An 18,012-nucleotide genomic window follows, 5' to 3' on the forward strand; every position below is an offset into this window, starting at 1 on the left:
AATGGATGACCGGGACAAATGATTGATTAGCTTCGTCGACAAACGATTGATTAGCTTCGGCTAATGGCATCCGAATGGATGACCGGGACAAACGAATGATTAGCTTCGACTAATGGCATCCGAAGGGATGACCGGGACAAACGAATGATTAGCTTCGGCTAATACGATTGATTAGCTTCGGCTCATGGCATCCGAATGGATGACCGAGACAAACGAATGATTAGCTTCGACTAATGGCATCTGAATGGATGACCAGGACAAATGAATGATTAGCTTTGGTTAATGGCATCTGAAGGGATGACCGGGACAAACGATTGATTAGCTTCGGCTAATAGCATCCGAATAGATGACCGGAATAAATGAATGATTAGCTTCGGCTAATGGCATCCAAAGGGATGACCAGGACAAACGGTTGATTAGTTTTGGCTGATGGAATTTGAAGGGGATGGCCGGGGTGAGTGAATAGTTAACCTCGACAAATGATGTCTTAAAAGAATGGCCGGATTTAAGATTATAGTTGATTGCAAGAATTGGTGTATATATATATATTGCAAGTTATGTATATCAAGAACATGAAGGAACTACAAATGTCACGCTTCAAACATGAGATAATGTTAATGCTGCGTTAAACTGCCAGACCATTTTCTTATTGTTGTTATTATTATTATTATTATTAAGTAATTGCATTCTTGTAAATGTTTTGTACTGCAGTAGGGACGTCATACCAACAAGGTGCCTAGGAAACCCGATACATAGGAACCTACTTTTGCAAGGAATCATGTAGTTGCATTCTAAATCATGATGTATTTTATATGAATCAATGTACTGAATGTATAACTATTATTAGATCCTTTTAGATTAAATTCGTGATGACTATTTGTAGGATAGAATACAAACTCATGACTATGCATGTATATTTTAAATGCGAACATCTAATCATGCAAACATAATATTATAAGTTTATGTAAGATTCACTTTTAAATGAAATGTTGATTGTTGTTGATGATGTGAAGGGAACATGTTCGCCGATTACCGACACGATGTGTGTCAAGTACAAAAAAAAAAAAAATTTATTGTTGTTTTGGGCTTGTAAAAGCCGTGCTGTTACATTCATCTTGAAGCTCATTTGGGTTGTGGCTCCACCGAGATATTAACTATAAACTAAAAAGCATAAGCTTTTTACTATGGATTGCACAGTGCAATCCATAATGAAAGACAAATGCCTTTTAGTTATAGGTTTTTTTTTGTTTTTTTTTAATTAATTTTTTTTTATTTAATTGAGTTTGTTAATATTAATTTTTTTTTCTATTTAGTTATCACACTCTCATGGCATGAATCCTAGGTTAACCTTGTTTGGCGGGTTAACCCAGTTTATTCAGATTTTTTTTTATTTTTCTTAATTAGTTTTTTATTCCAATATTCTTTTTTGTTTTTTTCTTCTTAATTAATATTTTTTTTTGTTTAATTTAGTTTGTTAATATTATTTTTTTTCTATTTAGTTATCACACTTTGGCGGGTTAACCTAGTTGATTCATATTTTTTTCTTTTTCTTAATTAGTTTTTTTTCTTCTGATTTCATCTTTTAATATCGTAAATATAACTAAAAGAGATCAACCTTTCATTGTGGATTGCACTGTGTAAATCCACTGTGAAAGGCGGATGCCTTTTAGTTATAGGTGTTTTTTATTTGTTTTTTCTTTTTAATTAATCTTTTTTTTTTGTTTAATTGAGTTCGTTAATATTAATTTTTTTTCTATTTAATTATCACACTCTCATGCACGGATACCAGGTTTGACGGGTTAACTTAATTGATTCAAATTTTGTTCTTTTTCTTAATTAGTTTTTTTCTTCCAATTTCATCTTTAATATCGATTTGATTGAGAATTAAACTTCATGATTTGTTTTGTTTACTTTTCATTAGATTATCGTGATCTCATGAGGGGATTTTACTGTATCCCCCATTGCAAAACACTATTCATTGGAATAATGCTTTGCTTTTTTTTTTTGTATTTGTTCTTTCCTTTTCAATTAATCTTTTTTTTTGTTTAATTTCATTATGTAATATTAAATGTTTTTCTATTTAGTTATCACATTTTCATGACACGGCTTTGCAGCCAGACCCACATCTAAGGCTCTTGGGTCTTGAACTTAACATTGCAGTCAGACCCAAGGCTCTTGAACCTAGCATTGCAGCCATACCCATTTAAACTTGGGTCATGCAAGTTTAATATTATTATTAATATTAAAAGTATTATTATTTGTATTATAAATATTATTATTTTTATTATAATGAATATTGCTAATATAATAATTAATAAATTTGAAAAAAAATATTATTAGTTATAGTTTTTTTTTTGTTTTTTTCTTTTTAATTAATATTTTTTGTTTAATTTAGTTCGTTAATATTAATTTTTTTCTATTTAGTTATCACACTCTCATAACACGGATTCTAGGTTTGACGGGTTAACCTAATTGATTTAGATTTTTTTTCTTTTTTTTAATTAGTTTTTTTCTTCTAATTTTTTCTTTTAATATCGATTTGATTGAGAATTAAACTTTATAATTTGTTTTGTTTACTTTTCTTTAGATTATCGTGATCTCATGAGGAGATTTTACTGTACCCCTCATCGCAAAGAACTATTCATTAGAATAGTGTTTTACTTTGTTTTTTTCTTTGTTCTTTTCTTTTCAATTAAATTTTTTTTTGTTTAATTTCATTCTGTAATATTAAATTTTTTTTATTTAGTTATCACACTTTCATGACACGGCTTTACAATCAGACTCACATCCAAGGCTCTTGGATCTAGTGTTGCAGCCAGACCCAAAGCTCTTGAACCTGGCGTTGCAACCAGACCCACTTAAAAATATTATTATTTGTGTTATAAATATTACTATTGGTATTATAATTAATATTATAAATATTACTCTTGGATAAGATGTTACAGTCAGATCTAAGACTTTTAGATGTAACTTTACATATAGAACTAAAACTCTTAAATTTTATTTTATTTTTTATATTAAAAAAATTAACCTGTAACGTAACGAGTGACATCTAAATATACCATCCATGAGACTGTTTATATACCATCCATGAGACTGTTTATAGAGAAGCCATGAGACTGTTTATAGAGAAGCCATCTCAGTGGGCAGCTAGAGGTCAAGTTATCTACAATCTGTACTTGTGCCATTTAAAGAAAGAAACTCATTATTCTTGGGGGAAATGGGATGTACATAACTTAAGTAGAAATAACCTTTTTTTTTTTTTTTTTAAGAAAATTTCTATCTTTTTAAAAATATACTTTGTGGGTCTAAATAAACAAGTAAAACTCCAACTATTTTAAATTTTTACAAGAAATATACGTCTTAACTCAAATTTAAAATTTATTACATATATCTCAAGCTCTTTCTGTGTATTTTACAAATTAAATAGCAATAACGCTTCCAGTTTACTGGAACATATTGATTGTTGAATAATGTGATTGTACAGAATTGCTGACAGATTTGAGCTACCCCTTATTTATTAATTTCCTACTTGAGAAATGGTTTTAAATATGATTTAGCTGTATCATAGGCTTGTCATATGCTGATATGCCACATATATATACTACCTTAAAATCATTTCGTGGCAATGGTACACCATACGTGGCAGCTCCAAAGCCTGCATTCTCTGCAAATTCTATCTTCGTATAATATAATTTCGGTTTGGTTACGTAATTAATTTTTTTATATAAAAAAACTAATTAAATCAATATAAATTATGAATGGGATTGAATTGAAAATCAATCCATATCAACCGGTTTTGATCCAGTCCAGTTTGATTTTTATCAGTAAAATCAGTAAAATCTGTTGGTTATAAGAAAATTCTTAAAGAACAGATTAATCTAACTGAACAGTTAATTATTTTAAAAGTTGAAACTAGAAATACAAGAGAACAAAACTAGTAGGAGATATTAACATGTAAGGCTTAAAAAAGAAAAAAGACGTAAGCTTTGAAGCTGTTGAGTCAGTGCTGACGAGACCCATATTAGAAATGTCTATGGTCATCACCGTAAAGAAACCCCAAGTGAGGCAAAAGCACAAGGAGACCCGTATTAGAATTCTATTGTAAGTCTAGAAGGAAGTTTCAGCTGTCTCTCTCCCTAGCTAAGGAGCTGTCTCTCTTTCTTCAACCAAGAAATGGAACGAGTTGATATGACGAAAAGGTTATCTATCAAAGGAAGCACAATATAGAAATTTTCTATATCAAACTGAAGAAATAATACGATATTATCAGTCATCAAGAGCACTAAGATTGCAATCCAACAGACTAGCTAGTTTAATGCAAGGTCGACAACATTGATTCTCATCTAAAGATTCAGTCACTACATAATGTTCAACAAGCTTAAGAAACAAATTCATTTGACATTAATCTTTTCTAGTCGCTCTTCTCTTATATTTCTTTGTCTTCATATTCCACCCATTCTCTGTCTGAACCGGCACTGAAAGAAGTCTGTTTCTTCGAAACATACTGTGCTTTGCTTTGTAAAACATGTTCTTCATTCCCAGAATCATTCTCGACCAAAACTCCACTTGCTTCACTCAGTAAGACAAAGGCTCTCCACAAAGTATATTGATAACCACAGATTTCACAACCCCAGGTTTTTCTCGTCTTTGGGAAACCCCAAAAGTATAACCTCATCATTTTTCCTAGATGCAATTAACCTTCTTACCCCTTCCAAATGTTCGATATTGAAAAGTTTGGTCCAAGATTCCGAAGCAGCATACTGTTTCATCGCCTGTACAGAATACCGCTTTTCCCCTGTCCATTTCCTGCATGGAACCAACGAAATCAATCCATTAAACACCTTAACAGTCACACGGACACAATCTTCCCAACCCAAACAATCCGGAATTGCCATTTCCCTGAACACCTCGTTCTCCGAAGTAATTTGATACAATTACATGGGGTGCATTATCCTTCTCCAATGGATTATATCCAAGCCAATGACGACAAGCCCCATTCACAAAAGCACCCAACGAAAGCTCCCAAACGACCTACTTCATGAGATCATTCTCCGACACCCACTTTTCAACGTATAATAAACCTTAACAAATGGAGGAACCTGATCGAAGTGGTATACCAAAATATCTTCAAAGAATACATGATGAATGTCCTGAGATGTACTTTGAACACCTCATTCATGACACTCTAAAAAGTAATAGGGGTGTTGTAAGACCAAAAGGCATGACCAGAAATTCATAATGATCATTATGGGTTCTAAAAACAATCTTATACACATCTTTAGAAATCATCCTAATTTGATAGTACCCTGACCAGAAGTCAATCATGGAGAATATAGTAGCCCCTACCAGTTTTTTTAGTAGCTCTTCAACTAGAGAAATGAGGAATTTATCCTTAATAATGAGTTTAGTCTGTTAAGAGCCTTATAGTCCATGCATAACCTCCAAGAAGCATCCTTATTTTTAACTAATAACACAGGTGAAGCAAACAGACTTGTACTATGTTGAATTATACTTGATTCCAGCATTTCAGCAACCATCCTCTCAACCATATCCTTCTAGATACTAGAATAGTGGTATGGTCTTAGGTTGTTAAGTTGTGTGCCTTTCTTAAGAGGAATACAATGATCATGATACCTAAGAGGTGGTAATCCCTTCGATTACTAGAACATTTCTTTGTAGAAATCTAACAAGGTTTTCAGAATAAGGTTTTCTTTCTCATTAGGAGAAAAGATTTCAATCATGAAATAAAAAACATTATTAACCTCTTTAATAATTCTCTAACTGCATAAATTAACTTTAATAAATCTGATTGTTTGTAGCTTAACTGAATTCTCTCTTTTCAGCAATACTTTCTAATCTTGCCACTTAAACTATATCCATAATTCCTTGTAATTAGATATAATATTACCAAATATAGTAACCACTAGATTTCTAGCACCATGTCACAATTGTTAAGCTCCATAATAAACACATCTGCCATGAAATTTACCCCTTTCATCCTCCACTGATTCTTACATAAAGAAGAACAAATCATTGTCCCTCCATTTGTTGCTTCAACAGTTAAAAGCTTAATGGTTGTAAGCTCATATTGAAGTATATGAGCTACCTGATCCTTGATAAAGTAGTGGGTACTGCTAGAGTTTACCATAATATACAATGAATGTTTGCTTACCTTTCCAGTCACCTTGAGAGTATTGAAACCAATAGTTTCATCTAATGTGTTCATGGATATATGAGAAGTAATATTTTCTGACATAACTTCCACCTCCCCAATTTCTTCATCATCAAAAACATCTTCTTCATCTTCCACAATGCAGGAGGAATATAGCCTTTTATTTCTACACCTATAGCTAGGTACAAGCCTTTCATTACATTAGAAACATACTCCGTTGACTCTTCTTTCTTCTAGCTCTTTGTTCTTCATGGATTTGGTAGGTTTAATGGTTGGTTTACCGGTGAAATTTTTGAGTTGAGTTAATTAATGGATTAGGTTGGTGTAATTTAGAAGGGTGAACAGGAAAGATAATAGAACTTTTATAATGATTTTACAGGGAAGATGATTTAGTTTGGGTTATAATTTGAGATTATTGTTTAGTGAAGTTATAATGGGATCTGTTTTATAAGTGAGGGTATTTTCCTTTAATATGGCTAAGTTATAAGTTTGTTTCAAGTTTTTAGGCTCAAATATTTTTACTAAGTTTTATTTTTATTTCCATTTCTAGACCACCCACAAAGAATACTGAGGCTTGTTTCTCACTAATTTCTGCTCTATTCCACATGATATATGAATGTATTCAGACTGACAGTTTGTTTAAGGTCTTTAAGTTCCTCTCTAATAGATCCTACTGACCCCAAACCTGCTATACAAAGCTTCAATATACTCACTCCAGCTCATTTTCTAGTTTCTTACACTCTTAGGTCATTTCATCAAGGTAATATAAGGCTAATTTAAACTTCTCAGAATCATCAATTTCATCTATCTCAAAGTAGTGATTATGTTTGTAAAGCCATTTATGAAAATCATCTCCATCAAAAGTTGGAAATTCATGCCCAGGTTTATATACCTTATGGATTTGAAGTTTCCCATCACAAGTAAAGCATGCCTTTTAAGTAGAGCCTTCACTATTTGATCTCCGGCAGGACTGGATTCATCTACAGGTAACTACAGTTTCTGTAGAATAGAGCTTTGTTGATTCGGTCCACTAATAAGATCTTTTAACTCTCCAAACTTAGCCTCGTGATTGGAGGTAGTCTTTTCCAATATCTGACCATAAAACTCCAGCAGCTTCATAACATGTTCATACATCTGAGATTGCTCCTTGCTTGTAGCATCCAAAGACTCTTCAATCCTCTAAAGATCTTGTAATCGAGTTTCAAGTGCCATGTCTAGAATCTGAAGGTCTGAGGCTCTAATACACTTGGTGCAAGATCAATATTCAACGAGCCAACTACTATGTTAGAGTTTTGTGTAGATTAACCAAGGATGAAAGAAAGAAACTATGGAAAAGATAAGGAAACAGTAATGGATAGAACAGAAGGATGATTCACCCGAATCCCCTCTTCATTCATTTATTCATTGTTTGTTATATTTCTTAACTGTTCTTTTCTCTGGTGCTTTCTATTGCATAAATAGCAGCGGTACAAAGGAACCTCCTACAAAATAGGAATTCCTGACATCCAATTACCAAACCGCATGTGGCCTGTAAGAAACAAAACGTAAACATAACATAAAACGCTGCGTTGGACTTAAGCCTCCTAACACGAAACGCTGCGTTGAACTTAACATTAGTAATTAAAATTTAAAACGCCGCGCTTGGAAGATTTGAATGTGCAACGGTCATCTCTTCTCCTCCAATTTGAAATCAATTTCCCAGTGATCCTTTCACTTGCAACAATTAAGGAACCTAGTTCTTGGGCTCTTGAAGGGGCGCCAATGAACTTCCTCTACCTAGTAATCGGGAAATGCTCGTCTGGGTATAAAAAGTAACCCTCGTTTTTGTTTTCACATTTAAGCGATACTTACAGAGAAGAAGGCCATTCTTTTTAGTGGTGGTTTTGTTGAGATAACGGGTTATGAAAGTAGGGCTGGAAATTAAAAAACATCATGTTTTTGAAACGCACCTGAGTCTCAGGAGCGATTTCATTGGTAATCATAGGATATTATCTGACATTTTTTTCTCCTCCCTGTTTCTACGACAATCGCACTTTACAAAAACCCTTCTTTCTTGTTTCAACTTCGAGCAGGGTGCTTTTCTGCTTGTAAAACCCTCACAAGCCAGAAGACTTTTACGGGTCTGGGCTGGGTCCCTCCCCTCTCTTTCTTTGAGAAGGTATAAATTTGAACCCATAAATTAAATGGTAGATTGGAGCCTAAACAAAATGTTTTTAAATTCCTTCTGGTTTTTTAGAGCCCTTGATGATGAAATCAGGGACTGCTACTTCATAAATTTATTGACAGGTGACCCTTGTCAAGTTTAATGGCTTTTACTAGCCAAAATACAGAAAAGTTGTTCTTAACATGGTAAGTTCCAATGTAGTTGTTCACATATAAAGAAAACTTGAATCTATGGTGAGATCAAGTGCAGGAAACGTCTTGAGATGGTTTATCAACCCATTAAAATATGGGGAGAAAAGGAGGACAACGGTTCTCCAGTTAATCTTGAAGGCGATATACAATACTGTTCAAAGTTTAAAGATACAGGTAACCTTTGCGGCACCACTGGCATGGTGTATAGTTTTGAGATTAATTTTTTTTTTTTCCCTCTGATATCTTTTTCATTTATAATTTGTCAATCACTGTAAGAAAAAAAAAGGGATATCAGTTGATCTGATATTGCCATGAGGCATTAAAGGGCTTTCTTCACATCAAAGTAATTAGAACGCTCTTTGTTTGCGGCATCAACATCTTCTGGAGATGCCACAACAACTGAAACCCCTTTATCTTTAACAGCCTCGATTACCTCCCCAAATTCCTTGAAGTCCTTCAAGCTGTGGAAAAAATAGAGGAGAAAGGAGAAAGGAAAGGTTCAAAATCTTGAAAAATCCATCTGAAACAGATCTACATGCTATATATAGCAACAAAACCCATCTGTCTTACTGATACTAAAGATAGAAATGACAAGTGCTGGTGTGGATCTATATTCCAAACCGCAATCATGTTTGTTCTTCATATATATATAATCAAGACAATGTCATTCAAATTGTCTATGGCTAACAATCAAAGTAGTTGTGCTACGAGGAAAAATACATCTAAATGCTTGAGCATTGACCTTGATTGCAATTAAGAAAAGAGAAGCCGCACAACTTTAGATTCCTTGACATCTACAAGTTATATATCATTCTAGTTCCTCTAAAAGAATGATGTTAGTTTCATGATGAAAAAAATTTCAAACTATCAATTATAATGACATGATTACGGAGAGATAAGCTTTATGAAGCGCCAAACAAATCGCAATTTGCACGACTTGCATTGTTATCATTAAAATACATGTAAATGATATGGCCTTGATCTGTTCTCCCATTATTTTCCTCTCCCTATCACATTTATTTAAAGGATACTGGCTCTATCTTGCATTCTGGGTAATAACCAACCAATGCTTTTGTATTTTCACAAGTTTAGTGATTGGTCAATGCAGAAATTAAACAAATAAACCTTAACCGTTACCTGGTTGACAATATTTCTTCCCGTCTCTTTTGCCTTTCTTCTTCCGTGATCCCCAATAAATACCGCAATAAACTGAAAGGCAAGGGATACAACAATATAGTTAGTGCACATGGTTATAATACAAAGAATAAAAACCAATTAGAATTGCATTTCCTTAAAGTTTTTTGCTAAACTACTGACTTCTAATTTCAGGCTCAGAGATTTTGATTCCACACATTGAGGTTGTGTTTTGTATTTTTTGGATAGGGGTTTGGTGGGGTGGGGTGGGGTGGGGGAATAAAGAGAAAAGTGTTTAAATATTCCTTGTTTCGAGCACACCAAGCAGATAAAAAGCTCAAATCAAAGAAGAAGTGCATTAAAAAGGCAGCCAGAGAAGCTAGCAGTCAACCCTACAAAACACACACACACACAATGGAGGAAGCTATTGTCAGAAGTTCTAAGTGCTCTGACAGGGCCAAGGTTATGGTTGCATCTCTCATCTCACTAAAAAAATTCCAAAGAGTGAATTATTAACAGTATGTGTCACCCAGACATGTGTTCTCTAGAGAAAACTTTGAAGACTAAACGATGAAACAAAGGTTTTTGAGTGTCCAGAAAATTGACGAGTCAAAAATGGTTCTAAAACATGCTCTCCACATACCTACTATAACCTTTGGCATCTGCCAGCTGGTATGAATCCACGTCTCCAATTGTTCCAATAATTGCTTTAGCAAGAGTATCATCGTCCATTTCTAATTCACGTAGAAAAGCACCAGACCCATCATATACATCAAGTGTCTTCAAAAGGTTGGGATCACGATACGATAAGAAGGAGAACACTCCTACAAAAAATCATAAATTGAATTCCAATGGTTAGATTTATATTTTGTAGCTGTTAGAACTCCTTTCCAGTTCCAAACACTGTAATTGGAATTCCATGCCGGGCACTACATCTCATTATTGTACCTGAGTGAGTATCAAAATCACAAAACCCTCCATACGCCCCACCACTAACACGCACACGATCCCACAACCATGTATTACTAATGTATTTGGAGATAACATACGCACTCCCATTAAGCTGATAACCAGTGTCATAGATATTAGCAGCTTTGCCTACATAATTAACCTGTAGAAGGTGAAAGCTCAGAATTTTACCCTGGCAACAAGAAAAAGAGACAATATGGCAGACAACATTGTAGTTTGTTCACCTGTGTAGGAATCACAATAGCTTCATTTCCTGGAGAAAGGCGAGCATTCCAGGCAGCAGCTTCAACAGAAGACTTGCTAGGAAGCAAATCAAGAAACTTGCTAACATACTTTTCTGAGTTGGTGAGATTTTTCCCATCAGCAGTCATGTTTATCAAGCATCCATTCTTTGAAAATAAGGACATACGAATTTCCTCGAGAGATGATGAAACTCCAGCCCAATCTTGATCAACTCTCTTCTCGAGAGCTTTTAGGAATTCCAAGTAACTATAGAACCCCAACAATTGAGCTGTGTTAGTGTCATTTCATGCAGTGAGAAAGCTATCCATGAAACTTGAATCTTTAATGATTTATTTGTACATTCAAAGCAATTAGCATTATGTCAAAATCACAAATCATTGTTATTGCATATGTATTGAAATCCTAGAGCCGAAACACTTGTATCGTATAAGGTTGTTGGATGAAATCAAAGAGTTACAGATTAATCCAAAAGGTGAACATTCTAACCTTACACCACCCATTTGTTCTGAAATCCATCCTGCAACATTTAACTTTGCATCCATTCTTGCAGCTGCAATTCCGTGGCCACTGCCTCTTAAACGGTTCTGAAGATAGTTTTTGAGAGCATTGAGATGATGTTACAGACCCAATTTCATTTCTGATTCATCATACAAAAATATATGAATAATAAGTACCTCCATTCTTGCTTTACTTTGGGAAACAAATTGCTTAAAGCGTTGCTGGTCTGTAAATTGGACTTCTTGAAGAACACAATTGACCTACAACAAATAACATTGCATCAATTGGTTGCATCCCCAGGCAACTGATTCTGTAAATGTAGCTATAGACTTTGAAACATAAAGCATCAGCTCAAAGTATCAGAAAATAGGTCTGTTACTGTGTACAGATGTTTGCAGCAAGAAACAAATGCAGGCTTGAAAAAAGAATAAAAATAAAACCATGTAAAAGCCTTTGTCAAAAAAACATCTTCATGAAACTAAACCCGTAGCTATATAGTATTCATGCTTAAGCAAAACCAATACTTCAAAAATGTTAATTTGTTGCTATCTGGGTTTCTTCAACTGGTTCAGGTATCAAAGAAGAATTTACTAGGACATACAATAAAAAGAAAAAAGAAAGCATTTCCAGATTCTAGAATGCATCACCTATCAGTAAATTCAATTTCTAGAAACTAGCACCAACAAACAGGAGCAGGCAAGAGAAAAAACATTAAAAGACAATGGAGCAGAATTAATCAAATTTCTCCCAGTGTGCTGAAGCCTTCAGGAGAAAAAAGGCAACTGCAATACCTACAATGACACAAGTGCTTGAAAGCCACTTCAACCGGTTATAGTAACAAAACAATTCAACCACACTTACCAGGTTAAATAAGTCTTCAACACGCCCTGCCATGGCTTTCCCCCGAGCAACTATATGACTGCATGGATCTTCCCTGCCTCGAACAGATGATGTGAATGGATAAAGTGATATACCTCCAGTTTTTCTTCCAATCAACTGGTTAAGTTGCACAAAGGTCAAATCCTTTGTGCCCATTTCAAGCAATGACTGGCTGGAAGGACATTGATAAATAGTGAAAATATGAATAAATAGTCTGCAAAGAAATATACAATACACGGGGCCCAGCTAATAAAATCGACCAAGAATAACACATTGTTTTTAAGATTTCTGATCCTATCCTGAACTGAGCAAAACTCAACTTGTGAACATTTGTTAACAGTGGAGACAGGAAACAAAAGCATGCATGACAAGAAATGACCATGGAGATAATCTTCGAGGCAACATCTCACCAGAAAAGTGGCACCAAAGGAAGAAGTTCTTGCTTCAGTGATCTCATATTGAAGACAATCTCAGCATAAAGGACATCATTTGTGAAGAGGTCGTGCTTCAATACTTTTACTCCATTGATATCCCCAACCTACAGTTAGTATATAAATGCTCAGTACAAGTCTCCAAAATTCTTGTATGCAGGATATTCAAGTACAAAACACTAAGCTTAACAATAACCTCAGTGGGAACATGTATGGGTTCTTTGGGGATGTCACACAGAAAGAGGCTTGGAACACTTCTTAAAGCTTCAGGTGGGTCAGGAGTTTCCTGCTTCAATTTCAGCTCCTGTGTAGCACGTGCTAGCTCAGCAAGATCTTCTTCGGTCATGCTTGCTTTAACTTTCTCCAAAATTTCCCTTTCAGCAGCTTCATCATGAGAAGCTTTCTCAGGATCAGGCTGAAACAGAAAACACCCTGTGTCATCTGAAGCAATTACTTTACAATACAAATAGAAACTGAACTTTCAGATTTAACTGTTTACCTGCATTTCAACAGTAACACGGTGAGGATTGTTCAAGATGAATTTCTCAATTAAAGGAGAAAAAACAGCTTTGTAACCTTCCTCAGCTATTCTTGCTTTTAGGTCCATCAAAGGTTTCTCATACTTTAAAGGCTCAAAGGGATTCATATCATATATCCATTTGCTCTACAAAACAAAACCACATAAATCATACTTGAAATGAATAAATGATGACTGGTTTGCAGAAGCTAGGGAAAAAATAATCAAATCTTACAATGGATCGAAGCATCAGTGATAAGCCACGAGGAAATGACCCTGTGTTGTTTTCCCTGAGAGAAAACTCAATTGTATTCATGGATGCCTCCACAGCTTCTGTCTCAAATCCTTCCTCTGCTAACTTTTTAAGTGTACTCATGACTAATTCTTCTACCTTTTGAATGTCCTCTTCAAAGACACCCTTCAACCCAATACTAAATTGAGGCTGAAGCAGCTCATCTTCAATTCCACCACCAACAATGGCATCTCCAAGACCACTTTCCAGCAAGATTTTCCTCAAGGGAGAAGCAGGAGTTCCCAACATAAGATGATCCAAAAAGCCAAGTGTAAGCTCAGTTTCCAAGTCTAGGGGCTTATCTGCTAGCAGCCAATTAAGGCATACCATGTGCTTCTTTTTCAAATCACCTCCATCACCAGCAGGATATTTCTCAATGATCCTGACAGGCGCTGAAAAAAGTTTCTGTTGCTCAACCCTTGACTCATTTGGAGCTGAACTTGCATCAAACATATCTAGATACTCTGAAAGAGAAAGAGAGAACAATCAAAGTACAAGTTTTTCAGAATCCTGAAATTTTCTTATTTACTGAGCTGAATATTACAAGTGATGGTACATGAGATGAATGTTGACTGTATAATGATCTTAAGGTAGACAACAGACAGTATTCCTCTAAAGCAAATTGATCATAGAACTAAAAAAGAAACATTAACAATCTATAGGCCAGCCTGCATGCTTTGTGAATACAAGGACACATAACTTATTCTACTTAAACAGTATGATAGTGTGATAGTATGATGAAGCATGATGATATAATTATTTAGACAAATTAAAATATATGAAACAGCTGCAAAAGTCCACCGGACCAAACCCATTAAAATTTTGGTTTCATTCCAGCTGTTTTGTGAACATCAACTCTTGACACTCATGGCCAACATCATTTCACCTTTTACACCTGTAGCTCTGCAAACGCTTTCCTTTAGGACAAAATTACCTGGGTATTTTCTAATAGGCTCACCGTGCCTTGTATTTAAATGAGAAAAAATGGTTTACGTAAACTGCTTGCATAATTTATCAACAGAGATGGGACTCGGATACAGTACCACTCAGAATGCGTAAGCGCTCAGTTGGATCATCATCTCCATAAAACCATATCCTGGCATTGCTCGGGTGGTAATATTTACCATGAAACTCCTGCGATATTTTAGTCAGTAAAGAAGAGATTACATTATGTGTTAGTCATAATCATGAATAGACTGATCCTAAGTAAAGCCAAGGATAAGCTATGTATGCAAGGAAAGAATATATATATATATATAGCATACTCACTACAGTGCCAGAGATTGCACACGGGCAAAATAAATTAAATATTCATGCATAAAAATATTCACACATTATTGAAAATCTTAAGCACTAGATGTACTTGCCGAGAAAATCACACCACAAAGCAGAAGTTATTGCAGCAGGCAATACATAAGAGTGAATGGATAATAAAATAATCACTGTCCTAGTCTATATATTGTTTTGTAAGCATCCAGCTTCTAAAAGCTATAATGAAAACACACAAGTTTTCTAAGTCCAGACAAATGGATTAGTGCCATCAAAGTTCCAGAAGTTTTCAGTCAAGACAGTGAAAAAAAAAACAAATGGTCAGTTTGACTCACCAGAATATCATTTCAAACCTGGAAAGAATTTACAACCCCCCGCACAAAAAAAAAGGAAAAAAAAACAGCTGTGTGGATTGTATAGTATATACACTTCTACACTAACATGCTAGAACAAGGATGTTGAGACTGACCTTAAATTGCTCAAAAGTTAATTGGGGAATAACTTTTGGATCCCCTCCACTATCAACACCGTAGGTATTGTCTGGGAAAAGAGCCTGCACAGAAGTTGCGAGTGACAATTATTAAGGATAAGATAATGTGTAGTGGAGGCATGTCCATAAAATAAATAGCACTTAGTGAACTAAATATCAACTTAAAAGCATTTGAATAACTGCATTCACAAAATTGCACTCATGAATTATTCCAAACAGACATGAACGAATGTCAAAGTAGTCAACACTTTCATACAGAAATGATTAAAATCAAACAATTAGAGATGGGGGAACTTGCCTGCTGAGCAGTCCGCCCTAAAATATTATCAGGTTGGGAATAGACACCCTTCATCTCATTAAAAACAACACCTGAAATGAAGGGAAAATAAACTCATTAAAGATGAAGATGCTGCATGCAAAAAGAGCAAATAATACTGCCTAACAAGTAGCTGGATATATTTCTATGTACAACCTTTATAAGATATTTCTTCTGAAGGATCGTTGAGCTCGAAATGCCAACCCTCCTGTTGAAAAGTCTGGTAATCCTCCACACATTTTGGGAAGAATACAGCATCCAGGTATACATCAACCAAGTTATAGAAATCCTGTTTTGGAAAACAAGGTCCAAGATTTAAAATCTAAACAAAATCCAAAAAAAGAACTACTCTATTACCCAAAGTTGCATATTGTACATTTATCAATTTCCTCTTACCTTTGTATTCGTGGAAGCAACTGGGTAGCAAGTCCTATCAGGATAAGTGAATGCATTCAGAAAAGTATGCAAACTTCCTTTCAATAACTCAACAAACGGTTCTTTCAATGGGTACTTTCTTGACCCACATAATACACTATGTTCCAATATGTGCGGTATCCCAGTTGAATCCTTCCTGCATTACACCATTAGCCACGATCAGTAGCTTGCACATCAACTAAATTAGTCACTAGTCAGCTTGTGATGCTTGTTACAAAATCTGACAAATTTAACAAGTTCTCAGGTCCCCTCTCAAGAAACTATTTTTCACTGATAACCAAACCGAGAAGAGCATAAAACACAAATTTTTTTCACAAAGCTTTTAATTTTCAAATACAAAACACTCCATAGCCGTTTTCTTTCACAAATTCAACACTTGGACAATCATAATAAATTCAAGATTTTCAATAGTATCCACACTCTTCTACTATGAACCTCCACAACTGCATCCACGTAACACTAAATTAAGCTTTAAAACAACGAAAAAGAATGCTAAATGCTATAAAATTAACTATCACAACTAATTCAAGATTTCAATAATATCCAATTTTCTTTATCTAAATTACATAATAAACCACTATAACTGCATCCACTTAGCATCAAATTAAAACAAGGGATGATACTAATGCTGATACTAAGAACTTACGGAGGAGTGCGAAAAACAATGCCGAAAACTTTGTTCTCATCATCATTAGAAACAGACATGACTTCAGCTCCAGTTTTTTTATGCTTGAATAACACAGCTTTTGATTTACACTCTCCGATAAACTCCTCCGATACTTTCTCAAATCCATATTTCGCCGCAACCTCGTCAGACACGTTGCTGACATCTGCAGCCACACACAAAATCAAAACTCAGTTATTCGTTTTTCTGATTTTAAACTGGAAAAATGAAATACACTTGACCTGGAGAGTACTGTGTAGAGATGGCGTGAGGAGAGAGAGTAGAGAAGTGATGTTTGTTGAAGTGAAAAGAGGGGGAGGAGGAAGACGACGTGGCAGAGAGAGGAAGGAGTTTGCGGCGGCGGCGGCGGGCTAGGGAGCGAGAAGTGAGCGGGTTGATCGAACGGTGGGAATTTCGAGGGGTGAAGGAGGAGGGGGAGGAGGATGAAGAGGAGAGAAGGCGAAAGAATTTATGAGGACAGTAGTAGCGATGGTTGAGGATTAGTTTGTTGGAAGAGCGCAGGAGAACTGCTGTCTCCATTTTTGTGGAGATAGAGCGAGGGGCCAAGGTAGAGAGGTGGGTTTTGTTTCTTGTTTTATTGGGGTCTAACGGGGGAAGGAGGGAAAATATCAAGAGGTGAAGGATGGGAAGGATGGGAAGGATGTGACTTTGGAGTGTCGTTTTGGGCTTTTTTCTTGATCATAAAAAATAAAAATAAAAACATTTGATGAAATTATCATCTTATTTATTCTCACTTCATGCACGTGTCATGGAAACACATTTTTGCCCTCCAACATTGTCTTTATATATAAAATAAAAATTTAGACCTTGATTGGAAACATGAATCTTGATTTAAATTATTTATAGACGGAAAGTATATATAAATTCATTTATTCTTACTTTTTTTTTTTGAGTTCTCATGTTGTTTTCACAAAAATAAGTAGGATGAGTTCTGATTCGAGTTAGAGTTTAACCTTATTGATACTACAACTTTTATATATTTAGAATAGAAAATAGGTTTAAAAAAAACAAAAAAAACAAGTACATTTCCTCTCTTTTTTTGTGTGTGTAATAATGCCAATTTTACCGAAATCTTTCCAAAAAAAAACAATATTGAACAATGATGTTGAAAAAAAAATTTAAAAAAAAATTTCAGTCCCTATTAACTTTTTAAACCGTGACTCGAGTTATCAACATGAAAAAATTATGAGAGTTGAAATTACACAAAAAAACTAAAAAAAAAAATCCAAAACAAAAAACAACAATAAAAAGAATGAGAGTTAAAATCGTAAAAAATATATTAGATGGAAACAACAAGTTTTTAATTTGAGAGATAAATTGAAAA

The 18,012-nt window shown here is 34.8% G+C and overlaps 1 protein-coding gene across 1 annotated transcript; it reads right to left on the reverse strand.

Moving 5' to 3' along the window:
* Positions 1 to 8,583: 8,583 nt before the first annotated feature.
* On the reverse strand, positions 8,584 to 17,269 carry LOC18097801 (presequence protease 1, chloroplastic/mitochondrial). The gene is made up of 19 exons (XM_024599714.2): positions 16,910 to 17,269; positions 16,650 to 16,833; positions 15,965 to 16,139; positions 15,725 to 15,857; positions 15,551 to 15,621; positions 15,232 to 15,315; positions 14,537 to 14,627; positions 13,437 to 13,957; positions 13,184 to 13,348; positions 12,881 to 13,099; positions 12,664 to 12,791; positions 12,236 to 12,425; positions 11,551 to 11,634; positions 11,363 to 11,460; positions 10,858 to 11,122; positions 10,613 to 10,775; positions 10,308 to 10,488; positions 9,668 to 9,739; positions 8,584 to 8,991 (listed from the first exon to the last, which is right to left on the reverse strand). Exons 1-19 carry the CDS (start codon positions 17,205 to 17,207, stop codon positions 8,850 to 8,852), a joined length of 3,264 nt encoding a protein of 1,087 aa, XP_024455482.2. The 5' UTR covers positions 17,208 to 17,269; the 3' UTR covers positions 8,584 to 8,849.
* Positions 17,270 to 18,012: the final 743 nt, after the last annotated feature.

This window comes from Populus trichocarpa, chromosome 4 (assembly GCF_000002775.5).
Source record: "Populus trichocarpa isolate Nisqually-1 chromosome 4, P.trichocarpa_v4.1, whole genome shotgun sequence".
Taxonomy (NCBI): Eukaryota; Viridiplantae; Streptophyta; class Magnoliopsida; order Malpighiales; family Salicaceae; genus Populus; species Populus trichocarpa.